Source organism: Nothobranchius furzeri, chromosome 18 (assembly GCF_043380555.1).
Source record: "Nothobranchius furzeri strain GRZ-AD chromosome 18, NfurGRZ-RIMD1, whole genome shotgun sequence".
Lineage (NCBI taxonomy): Eukaryota > Metazoa > Chordata > Actinopteri > Cyprinodontiformes > Nothobranchiidae > Nothobranchius > Nothobranchius furzeri.
Window position 1 is genome coordinate 22,172,642 of NC_091758.1, and position 16,034 is coordinate 22,188,675.

Below are 16,034 nucleotides of genomic sequence, written 5' to 3' on the forward strand. Positions count from 1 at the left end.
TATTGTGTGCTTTTTTTGTTCTATTTATAATTGAAATAACATTGTGAAACGAGTGAAGTTGTGCTTATTCCCATAGATCGCCACGGTTTTATTTTGAAAATCATGAACCGGAAGTCGGAGGATTTAGGGATTTAAAAAATATATATCGTTACTTTTAACATTTTAACACATCTTTTAACGTCCATATCACGGTTTTTGCACATTTAATAGCATAAAAAAGTCAGTCCAGTGGAAATTTCTTACAGGATGTTAGGATGACATCACGATCAGGTGCGTGCTGGTGCTAACCGAGTCGGGCTGTTTGGGAGAAGGGTTTAACATGCCGAGGTCAGCTAACTGTTTTCGGACACTCCGTTAGCTCCGTCCCGCGTGTCCGTCTCGTGGGAGACTGTTATGGATTTTACGCGGCTGGCTGTGGATGCTGGTCAGTTCATTAACCGGGCTGTTCAGGTAAAAGACAACGAGCGAATCAGAGTTGTTTACGGTCAGGTTAAGCTGACGTCACGTTGTAATTTCTCTTTAGTACACCGGAGAAAGTCTCGGTCAGGCGGACAGCACTGAGTTGGACCCGGGGCTGGAGGAGCTCCTGGCCCGGGTGGACACCACTAAGACCTGGACGGACAAGATCATTTCACAGGTGGAGGTTTCACTGCAGCCTAGTCTGGGTGAGACTCGTGTTAATCCCTCTATTCATAACTATGAAGGCGTTCTCGTGAAAAACGTCCATAATGTTTAGAATACATATTTAAACCTGTTTTGATGAGTATAATAATGTGATTAATGTGCTATCAACAATGTTTGATAAGTAAAGCCCTCTTTTACAGATGTCAAATGACCTAAACGCAGCATGGACGCACATGTTATTGTTTATTTTTTCAATTTAATCTATTCAACCACCAAGATGTTGATTTTAATTGTACATCCGTGGCAAGCAGTTACAGCATCTCTATCCTTTGCTGCAAAAACAAAACCATCAGATCAGGAATTAGCTTGGCAAGCCAGACTAAATAAATGCAAGAGTCCAGACCCCGATTAGCCACTCCGATCCTGTTTGAGGTTATCAGTAGTAAACTCTACATGTAACAGTTCAGTAAACAAATGTCTGACAAAGGGACTTGTTAACAACTGTCATGATCCGGCGGGAAAAATCTGAATAATTAAAATAACAATAACTGACATTTTCATACCTGCTTTGTCAGGCTTATGTTGAATAAGCAAATGCACATTTTATTAACCTAAACAACCCGCAACAAAGGTCTTGATGTTTAACGGGCTTCCGGTTTTTGGTTAAGAACCCATTAATTTTCCAAGAAGGTAGATGACAAGTGAAACTGAGACGCGTGTTTCTTAACCAAAAACCGAAAGCCCGTTAAAACAGGACCAGAAACACCGAAACAATAATTAAATGTTTATTGTTAAATAGATAAAGATTTGTTTTGAAATACACTAGTCAAGGTCGTGGTTCAGTTTATGGTGGTTTGGCGCCATCATGTGGACAGTAAATGACATTGCATTTATTTTATTAATATTTGTTGTTTTATTTTGCAGTTTACTTGCAAAATCTAAACAATTAAGAGGTAAGAATGTTTTATTTACAGTTCACCTACTTAATGGGGGGGGGCTGGTGCCTGGTGCCTATCTCCAGCGGTCAATGGGCAGTCAGGCGGTGTACACCCTGGACAGAGCCAGTCCATCGCAACACAGTGACACACACACACACACACACACACACACACACACACACACACACACACACACACACACACACACACACACACACACACACACACACACACACACACACACACACACACACACACACACACACAATTCAGACAGGCCAGTTAACCTAACAGTCATGTTTTTGGACTGTGGGAGGAAGTCGGAGTACCCGGAGAGAATGCACGCATGCACAGGGAGAACATGCAAACTCCATGCAGAAAAATCCCAGGCTGGGAAGCAAACCCAGGACCTTCTCGCTGTAAGGCAACAGCTCTAACCACTGTGCAGCCCATGTGGTGTAATCTTTAACCATTTTATAGATAAGAACTGTTTTTACCTCTAAATGTTTTTTTTGAGAAATGAAATTAATATTTGACTCCAAAAGTAAAGAAAATACTAATAAGAATTGGGATTTTTTATAAATAAAACAAGAGCTTTAGGTAATAATGACTGACTGCAGTCTGATTATTATATGACCACCTGTTGATGTGTCAGATTTAATAACTTATTAAAACTTTGCTTTAGAAAAAATATTCATCATACAAATAATAATTTTTAATTCAATAACTAGAAAATAATCTCAAATGTCTGGCAGCCTGTTAGAGGTGCGCAGAAGAGCATCCAGCTGCAACACTGAGAAATAAAGTTAAAATAAAACCCTGACTTATTTTCAGATGGGAACACTGTTTCATGAAAACACAACTTGTGAGTGACCACTTGTAATTTCACAAACACGAAAACTCATCAGTGAACATTTACTAAAGAAGTTCGTCCTCATTTTCTCCTACATTTTCCTTCTCTATGGATCTTTTTCTTTCACATTTGTCCAGATGAATCTTCATGATCATTCATGTAAACGAAAATAAAGATAACTGATGTCAGGTTGAATTGCACCGTGGATCTGGTGGGAGAGTCTGCACCCCTGGCTTTACCGCGAGGTCCGGATCAAACCGGACAGAGCCAGCATCCGGACTGCTCGTCATACTTTCCATTATTCATTCTCATAATATTCCCTCAGTGAGTGAGTGATCCTACCTGCTGATGCTGCTGGGTCTTGCTGCTGACTCCGGAAATGACACGTTTTAGTAAAAAATGCCCGTTTTGCACATTTAGTGGCGTCTGTTTCTAGAGTTCTCCTCCTGAGTCCTGCTTCTCCCACCCGGAGTTACCTGAAGTGCTCCGTCTGGAAGCGCCTGCAGAAAAAAGACAGAGGCGGCCCGGGGACAGCGTGGTAGCGGCGACTGATCAAAGCCATGACTGAACCCTAACCCCAACACAAAAAGAGAAGAAGACGAGAACTGACGAGTTATAAAAATATATGTTTTTGTTTTTGTACCTGACATGAGAGGTCCTTTCAGCAGGTATATGGTCAGGGCTGGATTATCACTGCAGGGGCCCCTGGGCACAATGTGCTTAAGAGTAAAAAAAAAATTAAAAGCTTCCTGAATAACTTGCTAAATGACTCAAAATGACTTCTGACTTGTGTTACTAAACTACATTTACAAGACACAACAGTTTTAACACATTTCACACAATCTGATCTTTATTAGGATTTTATTCCAAAATTCAAGAGTCAAGAGTCAAGAGTCATTTATTGTCATATTCTCCACATGTGCAGGACATACAGAGAAATGAAATTCAGTTTCAGCACACACAATTCAAAGATCAGACATACGTGGGTAAGACACATAACAAGAATTGGTGACTGCGGTCATTCGCAACATGAGTCGCGCTACCTTAATAGTTAGATGAAAAGGGTGTTACATGAGGAAAGTTCAGGGAGGGGAAAAAAAGGCATTAACAGGGTTACACCAGCAGGGTGTAGCACTCCAATGCAAAAAAACACCCGACATGGAAGCACAGACAGCACGTGTACAACATCAGAGTCCAATGGGGAGGTGGGGGTGGGCGGGATCCTGAAGCCTCCAATGGGAGCTGCCACTGCGGCGCATCGACCAGCTGCAGAACAACAGGTGGGAGGGAGAGATAAGGAACAGAGAGCACATTGAGGTCCCTGCAGATATAGCCTGAAGGGAGAGGGTGAAGGTCGGGACACAGCATCTGTCGGCATTCCTCCTTTTGTGGGGGTGTGTTGAGGCAGCCTTGAGAGGCTGCTATGGCGTCGGATAAGGATAAACATAACTTTGCTTAGGGTAGACAGAGATAATCTTCCCCTCCGTCTTGTAGTCTCTAAGTGGTCATTCATGTCCACCAGTGAAGCCAATTTTACATTCCACATCCCCGCATCGTCCGGCGACCCTCTCCGAGATCAAATCCATCTTGCGCACTAACACAGGCAACGCCGCAAGGACATTGTCCAGCTTACGGTTCACCTCGAGTAACGTCCCAGTCTGTGAGGTCACCGCACGAGCGGCACATTCCGTGGGTACGGGTCGCACTCCAATCGCTCCCGTCTTCCCAAATTTCCAGAAAACCAGATATCCTCCCACTCCAATCAGAAGAAATCCAGTGATCATCAGGCCGAATATCCACAAATCTTCCACGTCCTCGATGGACAGCTGAGAGAGGCACACGATTCGCCAGACCTCCCAAGAATCGAGTGCATATCCCGATGCGAATGTCCCCTCGGGACAGGTGGGAGCCCCCTTCTCCGTTCTCATCGTAGAGAAAATTTTGTCAATCACGTTGAATGACCAATTAATTAGGTCCATATTTCCAAAAAAAGAGTAGTGGTTTCAGGAGAAATGCAGAGAAGTGCTCTGTAGGCAGACAGGACAAGAGCCTTGGGGAAGCCGATAAGGGAGCTGAGAAAAAAGCGTCTGTACTCTCTGAAGGCTGGAGAAAGGATTCTTTTCAATAGCTCCTAGGTAAATCAGTCTAAATACACAAAACCATTTCTCAATGTTGTTACTAAGACAGACCCATGAGACACAGCAGTTTTTAACACCTTTCATGCAATCTGATCTTTTTTATTAAGATTTTCATGAAAAAATCTGTGATTTCTTTCAATACCTCTTTAGGTTAATTGATTTTACTACTCAAAACCACTTCTCAATGGTGTTAAGCCAGACCAATGAAACACAGCAGTTATTTTCACTTTTCACAAGCTCTGATCCTTTTTATTAGAATTTTTATTTTTAAAAAAGTGATTTATTTCAATAGCTCTTAAGCTAATTGCTGTAAATACTCAAAACCATTTCTCAATGCTCAGCAACACAGCTTCAGGCCATTGCAACTAATCTTTGACCTCAACCAGATCTCTCCTCCCACAAATTCATAGGTGGTATGCTCTTCTTCCTCCTGTCTTGGAGTGGGGATCTCGTCGATGGTAACCTTTCTCAATCAGAACGTCCTTCGTCACCACCTGGCTTGATATCAGGTTATAGTCAATCGCATTGGTACGCACTCCATTTAATTTCAATTGGCCTCATGTTTCAGGTGAACATTTTCATCAGTAAGTGACAAGGCCAAATGATCTCTAATCTAGTCATGTGCCATGATGGGATTTATATTTTAGTATTTCACAAAGACAAACATCACAGCCACCAAGGCTCTGGTCAGCACACTGGGCGAGGTGAGTTTGGGGTCCTTGCAGTTCTTGAGCAGCATCCGGCCTCTGGTGGTCTTTTTAGTGTTCAAGGGCGAGGTCCATGGTATTTGCTTGTCTTTCTTTCTAGCTGAAATGGCGATTGTGTATTTATGTCCTCCAGAAGCGAGGGCCCAACTTGTCTTTTGACTCAACTGTTGGGAGAGAGAGACAACAATTTGCCTGAAGATGGATGTTTAAGATGTCCCTGCCCAGAGTGCATAACCTCACCCAAGATGCCGACGAAGACATTTACAGCTTTCATCATATTGCATAAGGTGAAGGGGATCAGCATTAGCTTTCCATCCTTTGACAAAATTCCTAAAAAAAAAAAGGTTGGATCTTGTGAAATGTTATGAAAACTGCTGTGTCTCATTAGTCTCCATTAGTGACATAATTGAGAAATGGTTTTGAGTATTAAAATCAATTAACCTAGGAGCTGTAGAAAGAAATAACTTAATTTTTGATTAAAAATCCTAATAAAAATGATCAGATCTTGTGAAATGTGATAAAAACTGCTATGTCTCAGTGGTTTCCATTAGTGACAACACTGAGAAATGGTTTAGTTTTTGACTGATTTACCTAGGAGCTATTGACAAAAATTACTTAATTTTTGATAAAAATCCTAATAAGAAAGGTTGGATCTTGTGAAATGTTATAAAAACTGCTGTGTCTCATTGGTCTGGCGTAGTAGCATCATTGAAAAATGGTTTTGGGTATTAAAATCAATTAACCCGAGAGGTATAGAAAGAAATTACAGAATTTTTCATGAAAATCCTAATAAAAAAAGATCAGATGGTGTGAAATGTGATAAAAATGGCTGTGTCTCATTGGTCTAGTTTAGTAACACCATTGAGAAATATCTTTGGGTGTGTAGAGCAATTAACATAGGACCTATTGAAAGAAATCACTTAATTTTTTGATAAAAACCTTAATAAAAAATGTTGGATCTTGTGAAATGTGATAAAAACGGCTGTGTCTCATTGGTGTAGCTTAGTAACATAATTGAGAAATAGTTTTGAGTAGTAATATCAATTAACCTAGGAGCTATTGAAAGAAATCACTTTATTATTAATAAAAATCCAAATAAAAATGTTCAGATCTTGTGAAGCATGTTAAAAACTGCTGTGTCTCATTGGTCTGCCTTAGTAACACAACTGAGAAATGGTTTTATGTATTTAGACTGATTTACTTAGGAGCTATTGAAAAAAAGTCCCTTAATTTTGGAATAAAATCCTAATAAAAAAGATCAGATTGTGTGAAATGTGTTAAAACTGTTGTGCCTTGTAAATGTAGTTTAGCAACACAAGTCAGAAGTAATTTTAAGTCATTTAGGAAATTATTCTGGAAGTTTTTTTTTATTTTTTTACTCGTTTACAAAGGACTACATATTTGTTGATTTCGGGCTCTCCCTTGGAGTGGATCCGTTAAGGACTTCCAGGGGAGCTCATTACCCTTTCGGGGGAGCCAAGGTCCTCTTAGCTCCCCTTTAATTTGAACCCTATAGAGTGACTTTCCAGGCTGCTGTCCTGTTTGAACTCTGTTTGCTCTCCAACAGAAACATCTCCTGTTTACATTGGTTCTAATTGGCTTGTTCAGATGAAAAGAGCAGGTTATTTTTTTTAATCAGATCTCTTCAGCTAAGGGAGTTATGGCTCTGCAATCTATCAGATAAGTGGACTGTTCAGCTGCCAGAAGCATAAAGGATATCATTTTATATGACAGCTTTTAGTGTTTCTCCTTGTTTGTTCACTTAAGCATTACATTATTTTATGAAATAATTATGTGGGGGTTAAGTGGCTTATTTAGTTGTATATTAATGGATATTAATAATAAATAAATGTTTCATGGCCCCACACCTACAGGAGCTCGGTTAGAGGACCGGCTGTATGAGCATCTGGAATGGAGCGTCGCTCCTCGGCCACGTGCACACGAGTTACTGGGAGATGACATGACCCAGGCGGGACTGGAGATTGGATCCAGCACCCCGTACGGTGAGTTGGGTCGTAATAGTTCTGTGGTCGATACGAAGCATGTCCGTGAAGTTCTTTGCACTAAATCCCTCTCAAATAAAGCAATTTCAGCAGTTAGATTCTTGACAGTTTAAGTATCTTCCATAATGAGCCGCTTCAGGGCTCTGTCATTTTAAGGAGACAAGCTTTGGTTGACATTTGCACAGTCGCATCTTTGGATTTTTTTGCCTTTTAGTGGACGTGATAATAAAATGTTTTGTGTGTATGTGTGCATGTTTGTTTGTTTGTTTTTTTGCATGCAGGAATGGCACTGATCCAGTGTGGAGAAGCCCAGAAGCAGCTCGGAGAGGCTGAGAGGAGGTTTATGAAAAGCACCAACGTCCATTTTCTCACCCCACTGCGGAGGTTCACTGAGGGGGAATACAGACTCATACAGGTGAAACTCTAATTTACCCCTGTTTCTTTTTCATCATTCTCTCCTTTATGAAGCATTTGTTCCTTAAACTGTTTACAGAATGAGCGTAAGATGTTGGTGAACAAGCGTTTGGACTTGGACGTAGCTAAACGCAGGCTGAGGAAAGCCCACGAGGCCGACAGGGAGGCCAGAGTGAGTCCACGTACTTTAGCTTTGCTGATCAGCAAAGAAAAAATAGGTGGAGTAAAAAAAAAAAAAAAAAGATTGTAAACATTGTTTTTTCCTCTTTAATCTCAGCATTTAAATGCAACCCCAGTAGAGGATGACTACTTGTCACATGTCTCCTTTATGTTCAGCTTCCTGCGTGTTAAATGGCTTAAGGTTGGTGAGTTTTAAGAGAGCTCTGATTGGCACAAATGAAAGATTTGTTGGGTGTTAAAATCAGTTGTCCGTCTCTTTGTTTCAGATGTGGGCTCAGGAAATCTCTCAGGTACACAAATATTCAGGCAGTCCAACCAGATTAGATGTTTTTTTAATCTGATGACAGTTTTAAAATGTGCAAAAACATAATAGTTCAACAAAAACTGGTAGTTTACAAAACGACTGATTCGATTTTGTGTGTTTAGGTGAGATGAAACAATAAAATGAAGTCAGATCTTATTGTTGTGTTGTTGGAACGGGAGCTTTTTTCTGCAGAGGAGGATTATTTTGACACAGGGCAGATCATGTGGATGCAAACTAATGATGCACATATTTGCAGGCAGAGATGGAGCTGAGGATCTGTCAGAGTCTTTTTGATCGACAGACCGATGTCACAAAACGAGTTGTTGGCGGACTCGACGACGCTCACGTAGGTACACACAGAAAAAGACGGAAACATAAATCCTCTTCGCATCTCTCCGGTTTGTGTTCATGCATCCCTTCTGTCACCCTGTGTAGACCAACCACATGCGGAGCCTCGCAGACTTTGTGGATGCTCAGTCTTCATATTTTGCTGAATGCAACCAACACGCTCAGGAACTTCAACGACAGCTGTCCAGGTTAGCACAGCCCCACTCACGACTTCAACTGGGTGTCTCGTGGATAATAAAAATACTGTCAGTTATTTTTATTTTCATAATTATGACTGAATTTTATACATTTTAAATCTCTTTTCAGGTTTCCAGCCGTTCTTTGCTCCAATAACTGGCAGTCTACAGTCAATAATAGCGTAAATTTGCCGAGCAGGCGCGTAGCGGACGATGAGCCTCTAAAGTTGGATCAGGTCACGCCAACAACCAGAGTTCTTCCAGACATCAACCAGGACTCATTAGTCATTAATTCTTCTCCTAAAACTGATTCAGTTTCATCTGCCAACATGAACCAAAGCAACAACAACAACGTCTCATCCACTCAGAGCCCTTTGGACCAGTCAGCTGTTAAGAGGCGGTTATTTGCCAGTCAGACGTTGGATCATGTTTTTAGATCGATCCAAACAGAAGAGAAACAATCTCCTAGTGGGACGAGCAACACGTGTGTGACAGCTACTCCAGCGTCTGACCAGGCTGTCGGCATCTCGGGAAACGAAGATGCAGGAGGAGGAACAACCCGAGCTGCTTCCCCCCCTTCACAGGTCAGTGATATTCAAATGGAGCCTCAGATGGAGAACTCAGAAGCCGATGACTCTCTGACTCCCAGTGATGTGGGTCCTCGTCCTGCAGATCATAATCACAGTTAATGAGGTGAAAACATGTCGGCTGGCTCTGAAATCATCTGGAGAGCAAGGGTCTGTGTAAATTAAACAACATAACATCAAAATGATGTAGCAAGTGTCCTAGTGAGGTTGTTGTGTCAAAGACATAAAATCACAACGATGTAAAAAAAAAATCGAGTTATTATGGAATCTGTGTTTAAAACTGGATTTTAAGTGTTTGTCTTCACAACTAGAAGTCAGAATTGTCTGTTTATGACCTGATGGTGTAGAGCTCTGATGTATATAAAGAGTCACTTTGTGCCAAGTGTGCACGTGTGTTTGAGCGTAGCTGTTCACGAGTGACACGGATCTGGAACACCTCCATAAAGAACGGCCTGCATGTCACCCAGTCGTGTTTTGACTGGTGTTTCTACAAGCTGAGGTCATTTTCCATATGAATCAGTCACTTGTGTTTATGTGTGTTTCATGTGAAGCTCAAGATGTGACAACACTCCAGCTTACACAGAACCCCTTTGCGTCTTCTGGGTTTCCTCATTTAAAACACCCAATTCACCTCCTTTTACCCTTTCACCCCATTAACACCACCCCCATAGGTATGTCTCCGAGTCCAGATGTTGTTGATTTTCTTCCTGAAGGCACCTCTGCTCCACTGTGATGTGGCTCCAACTTTGGGACTCTTGATGGAAACCAAGAAGTAGAGTTCTGACGTAATCTCCCACCCAGCAGGTTTAAGTTTTTGTCCAAATACATAAAGATATTTGTGGGTTTGGTTTGCACTCAAGTTCTACTCTGGCAGATTTAAACTTGTGATTCAGTCACTTTGTTGAGCCATTTTCTGTGCCAGGTCAAAGTTTTTACGGTTTTGTTTTGAGGCTGTAGAAATAAAATGTGCAGTGATGATGTCATACAACACTTTGTCATATATGGAATAAATCTCTGCTCAGAATGTTTAGTTTCATTTATCAACTTTTAATTTGTTAAAATTTTAAGAGGAATTTCATGAAGAAATACGATTTATGAAGCAACTGCATTCCTATATTAACCACATAATGCAAATAAACTTGCTTTAACACATTTAATGTTAAAAGGGACATGACATGACCTTTCGAAGTTATGAATCCCTTGGTTTATTCAGATCGTGTTCATAAATTGTTTTGCACTAACTCCCAGTTAGAAAGCAACTGCAGCAGTTTTATTCTTGACATTTTCAGTTTTTTGCAGAATGAGCCGTGTAACGTCCAGAAATGGTCCGTTTTTCATGTACGGTTGACCCCTTCAGTATCTGGCCATATGGAGACAGGAGTCTACATTTGTGGCCTTTAATTTGTCAGATCCTGCCATTCCATCAGCTGGAGTCCGGGCCTCTCTGCAGCTCGGAACACATGATAACAAAGTGTCAACAAACTGTTCCCTTCTCAAGGTCCTTCTGTGCCAAGCCTGCCTGGTTATCTAGGCTGGACTGGACTGTTATAAGAGTGGCTGTTTCAGCTTATATGAGTTAATCATTCGTGAAATAATAATAATGTCTTCATTAGTCTGTGCTTAAATCAATAAGGTTGATTGATCTGTGCTTGAATTACTGAAATGAAATGAATTATTACATTGAATTGTTTCTATACATGGTAATCAGTAATGTTTGATATGAAAAGGTTCATTAGAGAGATAAATTAAAGTTAAGTTGAACTCATGGCACATAGATATTTCTTTACCCCTAATCAGAGCATCCGATATCTGAAAGAAGGCGTGATGTTCTTAGATTCTTGGTAATATCCCTTAACATGGCACGTTCTGATTGGACAAGAATTCATAATATGAGAAAATTAAAGCAGAGCTCACGAGACGGTGACTCAGTTCTAGAGAATGCTACGGAATGGCCGTCCGGAGCGAAACCTCCCAGAGCATTTTTGGCAAGCTGTCAAAACCCTGCTAAAAGCTGCTTACCGCTGACACAGCAAACGGTTCCTGCAGAACGAAGCTGATATGGTTCCGACTCCCTAAAAGTCCTTCTAGACGCAAACGGTTCCTTCTATCTGTTGTGACCCAGAAACATCTCTGGACTGAAGAGTCGATGCTGCGGTTATTCTACAAACCTCGGTGCCCAGAGGTCATCCGACCTCCCTGACCTTCGGATCCACGAAGAGGTTCTCCAAAGAAAGGGTGAGGTAGACACACAGGCTGCGTCTGATGTATTTTTGATAAGAATCTACTTCCTAGTTAACGCAAAACCAAACTCTTCCCTTTTTACACCCAGAACTCAGTTCTTCTAGATACGAAAGTTCTGATAACCTCACACTCACATTTAGTCACCACACATCACTTTCCATCTTCCTAGATTCATCCATCACAGACAGTAAATCTTAGTTAACTTGTCATGTTTTTAATTGTCTGGAAAATAAATTCTTACTTTTTATAAACTTGACTCTCTTCTTGAATCAACACAGTGTTCTACAACCCCTGAATAAACAAAGAATTCTAAATCTTCATTAAAGACCAATCAGACTAGATTTCCATATTTAGATGGAAATTCACATCACAATGGTCAAAGTGTCGAGTAGTGTATTAAGCTTTAAAAGCTCCCAAATACATACAATAATTACCTTCTCTACAGCTGTTTCTGGATTCTTGTTTCTTTAAGAAAATAAGTTGAAGCTGGACACAGCCACCCCTCCTCAGCTCAGGTTGCTATAGGCTAAGAAGCTTCAATATCTAGGAGGGACTCGGAGCTGCTGCTCCTCCAACAGCAGCTTTCTAAGACATGAGATATGGTTCTGTTGTCATTTCCCCATTTGTGACATCACAAATGGGAACTTATTGAAATGGCTTGTTTTAGGCACGTAACTCCTAGAGTCAAACACTGACAGAAAACAAAGGGATGAATTTTTTCACATTTGGATGTTTTGAAGAGTCGGTAGAGACCCACGTGGCAGCACTAAATGCAAAAAGCGAGTTTTGCATAAAATGTCCCCTTGGTTTAACAAAATTGTGTGTTTCTCCATCTGCTTGCTCTGGAACAAACAGATTGCATTGATAAGACACAGATTGTGCTGTATTGATTAAGAAATTCTCCTGGAGCCTTTGGCTCAGGTAACGCTTGGATCACAGCACTAGCTGTTATAGCTTTGTGCTTCTGGAGAAATACAATTCTAGCTTCTGCTTTAGCACGAGATTTATTCATGATCATTAAAGTGTTTCATAAAATAAGCTGATTCTCCCCAATCTGGCCACAGAGGAATGTTCTACCTTCAGAAAGCAAGACACTTTCATATTTATTTACATGGATACGTTCCACCTTCTTTAGGTTTTGGGTTGCACGGCATAAGAATTACGCTTAGAAATTACGGTTGTGTCCAAACCAATTAATAGAAAATAGTGTTGTAGATATTAGAAATGGGAGTTTTTATTGCAGATGCTGTTTTTTATGAGATGTGCAATTGGAAATGTGTGCATTGTTGATACATTTTAATAAATAAAATCTCAGAGAAGCTAAAGCAATCAATAAAAATGTCATCACTTGTCCCTGTTTAAGATGAGATGAGACTAGACTTTATTGATCCCACAGTGGGGACATTTTAGCATTACTGCAGTTCAGACAGATAGTAAAGAAGTACAAAAGTGTCCAAGAATGCAAAATAAAAAAACACAACACACTATACACTACAGTACTTCCTATGTAGACACATACACAGTAAACATAATGGATAGGGGGTTGTGAAACATTGTGGAAGTAATAATATATAAAAAGTATCAGCTGTTCTGCTACTACTACTTTTTGCTGTCCAAGTGATAGATATCTGTAAATACAGGCAGTAACGTGTAAGCACACATGTGCATATTATGCATGGAGTACTGACCACCGGGTTAAAGTGGCTGGGTGGCTCATGACATCATAATGTGTTATTTATCCTAACTGCTGTTAGATTGAATGATCTACGGAAGTGCTCCTTCCTGCAGCAGGGGTGCTCAGCGCACCCACCAATTCATGTTAAAGGAGATGTGGGTTGTTCATGATGGACGTCAGCTTAGCTGACATCCTCCTCTCACCACCGCCACCACAGACTCCAGAGGGCATCCCAGTACAGAGCTAGACCTCCGCACCAGTTTGTCAATCCTGCTCTTGTTCCTGTTTGTACCTTCGCTCCCCCAACAGGCCGCTGCATAGAAAAGGGCAGATGCTACCACCAAATCATAAAAAGTCCGTAACAGAGTCCTCCGTACTCCAAAGGACCTCAGTCTCCTCAGCAGGTGGAGTCGATTTTGGCCCTTCTTATACAAGACATCTGTGTTTGTAGACCAGTCCAGTTTATTGTTGAGGTGAACACCCAGGTTGTAATAATCCACTATCTCAATGTCTTTTCCCTGGGTGTTTACCATTGTTGTAAGGGGTGACTTCCTCCTGAGGTTTGTGACCCTCTCCTTCATCTTGCTGGCATTGATGCGAAGAGTGTTGGTCTCACACTAAGTCACTGATGACCCCCTGTATTCCCGATCGTTCCCATCTGATACGCATCCGATGATGGCCGTTCATCCGAGAACCTTTGTAGGTGGCACTTGTCTGAATTATAAAAGAAGTTGGAGGTGTACAGGTTGAACAGGAAGGGTGAGAGAACTGTGCCCTGTGGGACCCCCATGCTGCAGATTACTACCTCACATTGACACACAGTCATGGAGTCTCACATACTGTTGTCTGTTGGTTAGATAATCGATAAGCCATGCGGTCAGCTGTTTGTCCACACCGGCTCCCTCCAGCTTCCCCCTCAGTAGTGAAGGCTGGATGGTGTTGAAGGCACTGGAGAAGTAAAAACAATTACCTTGACAGTTTAGAATACGTTAGACCAAATGGACTTTTGTGTGTTTCTGCACTACATTAGTTTCATTATGAAATTAAACAAAGGCATTACTTAAAATCTAATGCGACACCACCTTTGTCTGTTTGCTGTTTTAACATCTTTCCTCGCCATCCGACACACACACGGGACAAACAGGGAAACACCCAAAAATTACCACACAGTTTTCCTAAACCAGTGTGTGTGTGTGTGTGTGTGTGTGTGTGTGTGTGTGTGTGTGTGTGTGTGTGTGTGTGTGTGTGTGTGTGTATGTGTGTGTGTGTGTGTTTGCAGTCATGTTAATATGTGGTTTGTTCCGCAGTCAGGTCCTTGCTGTTGAGTTCTTTTTGACAACACCCATTGTCCTGCTTTCCCTCGTAGCCTTTTTTTCTTGTTTTATCGGGACAAGGCGAGACAGTCGCATCTGTTTTCTCTCAGTTCCCGCTGGTCTTTCCTGAAATATTCTTCTGAAATTACCTCCTTCTGCTTGTCCATCTTTCTCCATGTTTTTACATTTTAAATGTCACTCTATCTCAAATCTCTCTTCCTTCCTTTGGGAGTGTTTTTGCATGACAGCTGAACTGTAGGCGTGGTGTGCAGGTGGCTGATAAATGTGACTCCTGTGGCAGGATCGTCGAATCGCCTAAAAATAAAACTGACCTTTTCAGTGGAACAAATTAAAATTTCTGAGGTAAAACCTAAACAGCATGGAAACAGCAGCAAGCTCAAACGATTGTTATGGAAGAAAGCCAGGAAAATGCTCTTCTGATGACACACAGGGACATTTCTGTGGGTTTGCCCTGACCTTCTGCACCTTTTCTCGCCAACGAACTATCATCATTTTCCCCCAGCCTGTTTTCTCCAATTCTTCCTGCATGTTTTTATCTTTTCCTGCGATAAATCTGCCAGCCCCCCCCCCCCCCCCCCCAGGTTCTCCCACTGCTATAATTATAACCTGCCAGACAGAGACGATCAGATCAGACGTGCATGCTGACATGTGCAGTATGAGGAGCAGTCTGCCGGCCTGCAGGGAGAAGGGTCAGGTCACTTCCTCTGACCTTGACATGCTGGATGTCTGCAGCTGAACACCTGCTAGCTATGAGTCTATACACTCAAGGTCAGCTGTCCTCACAAAGACTGCAGTAACTTAAGCAACAACATCACCAGGCTACTAAAAGCAGAACATATGTGTTTCTTAGCAACATTGTTTCATTTAAAGTGGTAAAATTGTTGTTTTTCCAAGCTGTAGTATAATCCAGGGACTTGAACGGTGGTATTTTGCAGGTTAAAAGCTTTGAGTTGATGCTAAGTGCAGGGTGTGACTAACATATCAGTAAAACGTAAAAAGTAGCAGGAAAAGGCGTTTGAGTACGGATTTCCTTTAGAAATACATGTTCTGTCCATTTGTTGAATTAATTCATGCTGTAATCTATTCATTTATGATGCTGATGGCGATTTTTGTTCTGGGTTTTGCTGCTTTGTGTTGCCTGAATAACACAAATCAATCAAATTACACTTACTGCATGTAATGGTGGGTGTTTTGCTTTTTTCCAGGTAAAAGGGAAAAAAGTCTCTTATGCTTAAGTTCTGAATGTAAACAAAATACAGTACACTTCAAAATAGAAAAAAAATATTCAAATATTAGAGTTTGTGCAACTGAAGTGAAGATTTCTTACATACTTTTTGTCCATCCATTCATTTTTTTAGCTGCTTATCCAGAGTCGCGGGGGCAGCAGCCTAAGCTGAGAGGCCCAGACTTCCCTCTCCCCAGCTACTTGGGCCAGCTCCTCCGGGGAACCCCAAGACGTTCCCTGGCCAGCCGAGAGACGTAGTCCCTCCAGCTTGTCCTAGGTCTTCCCTT

General features: G+C 41.4%; 1 protein-coding gene across 1 annotated transcript; it reads left to right on the forward strand.

Moving 5' to 3' along the window:
- Window positions 1–258: 258 nt before the first annotated feature.
- LOC107392059 (endophilin-B1) lies at window positions 259–9,661 on the forward strand. The gene is made up of 10 exons (XM_015969621.3): window positions 259–450; window positions 524–665; window positions 7,135–7,263; window positions 7,545–7,678; window positions 7,757–7,849; window positions 7,955–8,038; window positions 8,124–8,147; window positions 8,418–8,507; window positions 8,597–8,697; window positions 8,816–9,661. Exons 1-10 carry the CDS (start codon window positions 394–396, stop codon window positions 9,372–9,374), a joined length of 1,413 nt encoding a protein of 470 aa, XP_015825107.3. The 5' UTR covers window positions 259–393; the 3' UTR covers window positions 9,375–9,661.
- The last annotated feature ends 6,373 nt before the right edge of the window (window positions 9,662–16,034 follow it).

Excerpts from the sequence above, each read along its gene's own strand:
- LOC107392059 (XM_015969621.3), top strand. The coding sequence starts at position 394 with ATGGATTTTACGCGGCTGGCTGTGGATGCTGGTCAGTTCATTAACCGG. Across the intron at positions 451-523 it reads TCATTAACCGGGCTGTTCAG|TACACCGGAGAAAGTCTCGG; the intron begins GTAAAAGACAAC and ends ATTTCTCTTTAG. Across the intron at positions 666-7,134 it reads TTCACTGCAGCCTAGTCTGG|GAGCTCGGTTAGAGGACCGG; the intron begins GTGAGACTCGTG and ends CCACACCTACAG.